Raw genomic sequence first — 8,040 nt, forward strand, 5'->3', positions numbered from 1 at the left:
AAAGTGGTGGTGTGTTAAGGTCTTTGAAATCAATAGTGGTTAAGAGCCCAGGTTTTGTGGTCAGGTACATACAGATATATTCCTACATAACAAAACATTCAGTATATCTTAGCTATTAGGATCAGTAGATTGTCATTGTGGATATGATCTAGTCTAATTTTTTTCTCTTAACCTAAAAATCAGGATGGATTCCTATTATTCATAGAGGAGAAATTTTTCTTTAATTGAAACTCTTTTATATCTTTTATTCTTCTATTTTGTTCCCTTGATTGTGTTTAGAACTATACACTTTGTATATTTAAAAGTCTTCCATTGATTTTTATTCTGCACACACATCGATTCTTGATAAGCAATTATTTGTGCACACTGCAGAAGGAGGGAGAGGTGCTAATAGTACAGTGACTAAGAGCACGTGCTTTGGAGTCAGGCGGACTGGGGATTGAATCCCTGTTTTGCCACTTTATTAGTTTTGTGACATTGGGGAAAATACAAAGCAGTGCCTGTTTCCTCATCTGTAAAACGAGCTTAATAATTTCTACTTAATAGAGTTAGTGTGAGGATTCAAGGAAATTTATGCAAAGTATTTAGAACAGTGCCCAGATAGTAGATTCATTAAGTGCATGAAAGCTATTGGTGCTGCTGTTTCTGTTAGAAGAGGCTGTCATGCTCCCTCAGCCCTGTTGAGATGTATTGTCTATGGCACAATTAACATCTATATAGATGAAGTGTAGAAACAGATTATTGGTTGTAGAGTGAGAAATTCTGGAGTATAATCATTACAGACATTACTTTTATTAGTAGGAAAATTGTAGTTATTTAGCCATGTAAATAGTCATGGGTAGATTTCAAGTTTAATATCCTTTTACAATGAATAAGGAGATAACAGTAAATATTCTTAGGTTGGACTTTTTCAAGTGCTTACAACTAATACTCGGAATTTGTATTGCAAAGGAAGGAAGAATGATTTTTAGTTCCTAACAGTTGAGTTTAAAAAGTTCAAGAAAATAAAACTTTAGTTTTACTTGCCTATACAGTACGTTTCATATTCTAGGTCATGAGCATGAATAAAGGGATTTTAAGAAAAATTGACACCTTATAGTAATAGTTTTAGAGTTTTTAAATTGGTATCCTTTGTGTGACTTTTCCAAATTTATTTTAATTCACTGTTTCCGTAAGTGAAGTCCTAAGACCCAAGAGTGATGTGGAATTGCTTCTCTGCCTGGTAAAGATAAATGCCCAGAAAAAGGGCAGATCCGGCAGGCAGAGAGGAAAAAGGAAACTTGTACCAAGCACAAACAGGTTCCAGGCATAGTGCTGTGTACTTAGGTTCTTCCTGTGCTTCAGTCTTTCCAATAAGTCCAGGGGTTAGGTTTTAATCTTGCTACCATTTTATAGTTACAAACTATTTTAAACAGACAAGCAGCCCATTTAAAGATGAAAGTACTTAGATGGACTAGCAGCTTTTCTCACCAACTATTTCACCACACAGTGATAACCATTGTGAAATTTGGTTTAATTAACATGCATTCCCTGGCCTGCCTCACACCGCACCTCTGACCCATACCACACAAATTCACATTTGCTGCTACACTGTGGATGCTGTTTTAATAATTATTTTTATATTTTTAATTAAACTTTTGTGGCATGAACTACTTTTTAATGCTGGTGCATTGTTTCTACTCTAGCACGAAAGGAGGGCAGGTATCGAGAGCCCCCGCCCACCCCTCCCGGCTACATTGGAATTCCCATTACTGACTTTCCAGAAGGGCACTCCCTTCCAGCCAGGAAACCTCCGGACTACAACGTGGCCCTTCAGAGATCGCGGATGGTCGCGCGATCCTCCGACACAGCTGGGCCTTCATCTGTACAGCAGCCACATGGGCATCCCACCAGCAGCAGGCCTGTGAACAAACCTCAGTGGCATAAGCCGAACGAGTCCGACCCGCGCCTCGCCCCCTATCAGTCCCAAGGGTTTTCCACCGAGGAGGATGGTATATACACATAAATATTCCTAAAACCTCCAAGTTAGATGTGTTCACTTATGCTGCTTCCCAAGGCATTTCTGTTTTCTTAACACTGCAGTCAGCTATGTCTAACCATACACCACACAAAGAACACTATATTCAGAGTTCCAAATTTAGGGTTACGGCTGTTGACTGCTATGTGTGTGTGTGTATGTGTGTGTGTGTTTCCCTAAATGGCTTTAAAAATGCCAAAGATTATGGAGGGAGTCACTTAAAATACAGTGTGTATATAACTGGATTTCTTTTCTAATTCTCACTAAAATTTGACGGCTTTCTGTGTGTCTGTGTGTGTGTTTCCCTAAATAGCTTCAAAAATGCCAAAGATTATGGAGGGAGTCACTTATTTTTAGTGTTTATATGACTTGATTTCTTTTCTAATTCTCACTAAAATTGAAGTACTTCCGTGACCCTATTTTGAGAAAAAGAATAAGGCAGGTGCGATGGCTTACACCTATAATCCCAGCACTTTGGGAGGCCGAGGCAGGCAGATCACTTGAGCTCAGGAATTTGAGACTAGCCTGGCCAAAATAGTGAAACCCTGTTTCTACTGAAAATACAAAAATTAGCCAGGTGTGGTGGCAGGCACCTGTAATCCCAGCTACTCGGGAGGCTGAGGCAGGAGAATCACTTGAGCCCGGGAGGCAGAGGTTGCAGCGAGCCAACAACATGTCACTGCACTCCAGCCTGGGCGACAGAGGGAGACTCTGTCTCAAAAAAAGAAAAAGAAAATAAAAATCTCACAAGTTTGTGCTGTTGTCAAGAATTTTAGAAGCATCTAGGACTCTCAAAGGTGGGTGGTTAAAGTTTTCTGTGGAAACTTTGTATTTGCACTTTTAATGAATTGGGACTCATTTGGAAATGAAAGTCTGATAAAGAAAGATACACTATCAGCCAGCCCGGTGGCTCATGCCTATAATCCCAGCGCTTTGGGAGGCTGAGGTGGGAGGATTGCTTGAGGCCAGGAGTTTGAGACAAGCCTGGGCAACAAGTGAGACCTGTCTCCATAAAAACATTTTTCAAATGACCCAGGTGTGGTGGCATGTGCCCATAGTCCTAGCTACTATGGAGGCTGAAGTGGAAGGATCACTTGAGCCCCAGAGTTCAGGACTGCAGTGACCCATGATTGTGCCACTGCACCGTAGCCTAGGTAGCAGAGCAAGACCCTGTCTCTAAAAGAAAGAGAGAAGGGGAGGGAGAAAGGGAGGGAACGAAGGAACCCACATTGTCTGTAACTCTTTGTGCATTCTTTCTACAAACCTATCTGACCATGCTGAATTGAGAATGAGGAAGGAGATTATGTCCTCCCATCCTCTTTAAAGTTTTCAGTTTAACATGTTTGATTACACAATCATAGATAAAAGCAACACATGACCGGGAGATTGGGAGGCTGAGGCGGGAGAATCACTTGAGCCCGGGAGGCGGAGGTTGCAGTGAGCCAAGAACACTGCACTGTGGATGGCAAACCCACACCCTGTCTCAAAAAAATTAAATAAATAGAAAAACATTACAAATGAAAATCACTTAAAATCCTGCCACTTGCAGACAGCCATTATTAAAATGTGGTTACATATCCTAGACTTTTTGTGTGTATCTGATCCTATATTATTTTTTTAAAATGACACATGCTGTTTTACAACTTTTTAAAATGAATTTATTAACTTTCTGAACAAAAATATATAATGCATATCTTTTTAATATTGTGTGTGTGTATATATGTAAAGATATGTATTGCATACATTTTAACCTTTTTATTGTTGTTCATCATTGCTTAGGAGAAAAGACAAGGATTCTAAGTGAGCTCTACTAAAAAGAATATGATTTTTTTTTTTTTTTTTTGAGGCGGAGTCTTCACTCTGTCGCCCAGGCTGGAGTGCAGTGGCGCCATCTCGGCTCACTGCAAGTTCTGCCTCCCGGGTTTACGCCATTCTCCTGCCTCAGCCTCCCGAGTAGCTGGGACTACAGGCGCCCACCACCGCGCCCGGCTAATTTTTTGTGTTTTAGTAGAGATAGGGTTTCACCGTGTTAGCCAAGATGGTCTCGATCTCCTGACCTCGTGATCCGCCCGCCTCGGCCTCCCAAAGTGCAGGGATTACAGGCGTGAGCCACCGCGCCCGGCCGAATATGATATTTTTATTTAGCACATCAGTGAATATATTCTCTATAGCACAAGAAATTACTTGCTTGCTCATTTATTTCTTTTTCTTCTCTGCTGTATTTGCAGAAGATGAACAAGTTTCTGCTGTTTGAGGCACAGGCTTTTCTGGATCCAGAGCGAGCCACCTGAAGGGAGAGCACAGGAAGATGTCCCGAGCGTTGGAGCCTTGGAACTCACATTCTGAGGATGGTGGACCAGTTTGCCTCCTTCCCTGCCTTAAAAGCAGCATGGGGCTTCTTCTCCCCTTCTTCTTTTCCCCTTTGCATGTGAAATACTGTGAAGAAATTGCCCTGGCACTTTTCAGACTTTGTTGCTTGAAATGCACAGTGCAGCAATCTTCGAGCTCCCACTGTTGCTGCCTGCCACATCACACAGTATCATTCCAAATTCCAAGATCATCCCAACAAGATGATTCACTCTGGCTGCACTTCTCAATGCCTGGAAGGATTTTTTTTAATCTTCCTTTTAGATTTCAATCCAGTCCTAGCACTTGATCTCATTGGGATAATGAGAAAAGCTAGCCATTGAACTACTTGGGGCCTTTAACTCACAAAGGAAGACAAAGAAAAACAATGAAATCCTTTGAGTACAGTGCTTGTCCACTTGTTTACAATGTCCTCCTTTAAAAAAAAAAAATGAGTTTAGAGATTTTGTTCAGAGAGTAAATGTATATCCATTTAATGATTACAGTATTATTTTAAACCTTAAGTAGGGTTGCCAGCCTGGTTTCTGAAAAACCAAATATGCCGGACAGGGTGTGGCCACACCAAGAAGACGGGAAAACCTGGCTTGTGACCCTGGCTTCCCATGTCCTTCTGGTCTCACCCGCGAAGTGCCCTATCCTGGAAGTATGAAATGTTAGCCAATTAATACCAAGACACCTCATCTGCTCCTTCCCCAGTGGATGGGGTTCTTCTGTAAAACTGTTTGCACATGGCCAGGGGAGGGAACTAGGACCCTTGTGTCTTGTCTGAGCCTTATGGAGGCAGGACGGTGTCATTGGCGGATGTGTCCTGCTCCATTGAGATGGATGGCAAACCCCATTTTTAAGTTATATTTCTTTGATTTTTGTTAATTTAGAGGTTTAGGTTTTGTTTTTCTTTTTTTTTTTTTTTTTTAAGAGAAACATTTATAACTGGATAGCATTGCAGTGAAAGCAGCTTGGGATGTTGGAGCTAATGCCAGCTGTTTATACTGCTCTTTCAAGACAGCCTCCCTTTATTGAATTGGCATTAGGGAATAAACAAGCCTTTAAATGTGATAAAAGATCAAAAACCTGGTTAGATATGCCAGCCTTTGCAAGGCAGGTTAGTCACCAAAGACTAACCTCCCAGTGGCTTTATGGACGCTGCATATAGAGAAGGCCTAAGTGTAGCAACCATCTGCTCACAGCTGCTATTAACCCTTTAATGACTGAAATGACCCCTCCACTCTATTTTTGTGTTGTTTTTGCACAGACTCCGGAAAAGTGAAGGCTGCCAATCTGAGTAGTACTCAAATGTGAGGAACTGCTGGTCTTGGATTTTTTTTCCATTAAATTCAGCTGATCATATTGATCAGTAGATAAACGTAAATAGCTTCAAATTTTAAAAGTGGAATTGCAGTGTTTTTTCACTGTATCAAAAAATGTCAGTGCTTTATTTAATAATTCTCTTCTGTATCATGGCATTTGTCTACTTATATATTACATTGTCAATTATGCATTTGTAATTTTACATGTAATATGCATTATTTGCCAGTTTTATTATATAGGCTATGGACCTCATGTGCATATAGAAAGACAGAAATCTAGCTCTACCACAAGTTGCACAAATGTTATCTAAGCATTAAGTAATTGTAGAACATAGGACTGCTAATCTCAGTTCGCTCTGTGATGTCAAGTGCAGAATGTACAATTAACTGGTGATTTCCTCATACTTTTGATACTACTTGTACCTGTATGTCTTTTAGAAAGACATTGGTGGAGTCTGTATCCCTTTTGTATTTTTAATACAATAATTGTACATATTGGTTATATTTTTGTTGAAGATGGTAGAAATGTACTATGTTTATGCTTCTACATCCAGTTTGTACAAGCTGGAAAATAAATAAATATAACGTAAAGCCTTGCCTATATACTTAATGAATCATGCATGCTTTTTATTATTAAAGTGGAATAGAAGCCTTTAGTCTCCTGCAGAAGCAAGTCCTTCGGCTGAAGAGATTTAGCCTCTGGGTTATTGGAAACTGCCCAATAGCCTATTTATTTTAGGCAGATCTCTGTTGATCCAAAGCAATTAATATCATTAATGTTAGCACCAACCAAACCACGTTCAGAATTCAGTGTTTCTTGAAAATGAAGATGCTGTCACAATATATTTGCATAACATTTGTCTCTTCTCAACTGTTTCCAACAATAATCTTTATGGTACATAATATTTTGGTTCCCAGTATACATGCTGAGAGACAGGACCTCAGAGAACTTAAACTGACATTCAAGGTCACGATCATTAAGTGAAGAGTACAATTTAGCTAGTGATTCTGGACTTCTAATTAGTACACAATATTGATATGAGTGCTGATGTCTCGTGTCTGAATAATACTTTAGTCTATCAGAAGGGCACTTAATTTTAAAAGGTAAAAACCAGTTAAGTAGCAGCCTGCTTAAGCACATTTTTAAATGAGTGACTCATTTCTTTTCCTCAAGCAGGCATAACTAAAAGTATTATCCATCAGCCACTGAGAAGTCTCAGAAGTCGGAGTAGAAGCAACCGGAAGCCAAGGCACCAAACACTGGAAAATGCGAGGGAGTCTGAAGCGGAGCGGGAAGAAGGTCCCTCCAGAAGCTTAACAGGAAAATGGCCAGGGCCAGGCTTCAAGGTCTTTCCAAGGCATTTGTGCCAGCTGTGTCGCTGAGTAAATTTTGAAAACCTGGACACCAAAAGAGTCGGGCAATTTATTTATTTACCATTCTAGTAGCTTCAACCACACCTTTTAAAAAATGAAGAACCTGCATGTTTGTGTATGTTGTTACATGCTCACCTATGTTGTCTTTTCACTCTAAACCCATTCCTCAGGGACTTTCCTAAACTGTCACTCAGAAAGCTTAATTTTCTTAAGCTTTAAAAAAAAATACTAAGAATCTGATGTTTTGGAAAATAACTTCTTTATCATCACTGTTTGTGTTCTGCTAAAAATATGAGACAGTGACAAATAGGCCATGGTTTGTTATCCTTTTAGGTTTTATTAGACTTACGTTTTAGGATACCTCTGTGTAGCACAAGACTGGTCTCCACTTAAGGGTTTCAAGAAATAAGTATTTGCCAAGTGTAACAGTTTGCAGGGACAGAGGTTAATCTATGTTATGTTAATAATAGAACTTTGCCAAGTTTTAGGGATATTGTGGAAGGTTTTGGTGAAGGTCTGATGCTGTCCACCCTAATCAAAGAGACCACACAGACCTGGATCTGTGTTTTCGTACATACAGGTTGAAGTCCTCAGAATGTTTTTCTCAGCTTCAATCCATTTCTCTGCTTTGGGAGGTGTAGATTTTATGCTCCTCTATGATTTAATGTCTTTTACCTTTAGTTCACTGATTATATCCCAAAATATTCTTGAATAAGGCAAGCTTCTGAGGATGCATGTATCAACACGCCTTTTGGTCTTTGCCTCTCAATGCCAGTACACTACCTTCATACCAAAGAAAAATAGGAAACTCTTGAGTGCTTTATCCCATGATACCAGCATTCTTAAAAAAAAAAAAAAGAAGGCCGGGCGCGGTGGCTCACGCCTGTAATCCCAGCACTTTGGGAGGCCGAGGCGGGCGGATCACAAGGTCAGGAGATCGAGACCACGGTGAAACCTCGTCTCTACTAAAAATAC

The 8,040-nt window shown here is 40.1% G+C and overlaps 1 protein-coding gene across 7 annotated transcripts in view; it reads left to right on the forward strand.

Annotated features, from left to right (window-relative positions):
* The window catches only part of RAPGEF2 (Rap guanine nucleotide exchange factor 2), a 260,165-nt gene extending 253,871 nt beyond the window's left edge, over positions 1-6,294 (forward strand). For all 7 annotated transcript variants that reach the window (XM_025385707.1, XM_025385709.1, XM_025385708.1 and 4 more), the window contains 2 exons: positions 1,686-1,991; positions 4,246-6,294. In XM_025385707.1, the coding sequence (XP_025241492.1) occupies positions 1,686-1,991; positions 4,246-4,271 (332 nt within the window). In that variant the 3' untranslated portion in view covers positions 4,272-6,294. The remainder of the gene's footprint in view (positions 1-1,685; positions 1,992-4,245) is intronic.
* The last annotated feature ends 1,746 nt before the right edge of the window (positions 6,295-8,040 follow it).

This window comes from Theropithecus gelada, chromosome 5 (genome assembly GCF_003255815.1).
Source record: "Theropithecus gelada isolate Dixy chromosome 5, Tgel_1.0, whole genome shotgun sequence".
In the NCBI taxonomy this organism is placed as follows: Eukaryota; Metazoa; Chordata; class Mammalia; order Primates; family Cercopithecidae; genus Theropithecus; species Theropithecus gelada.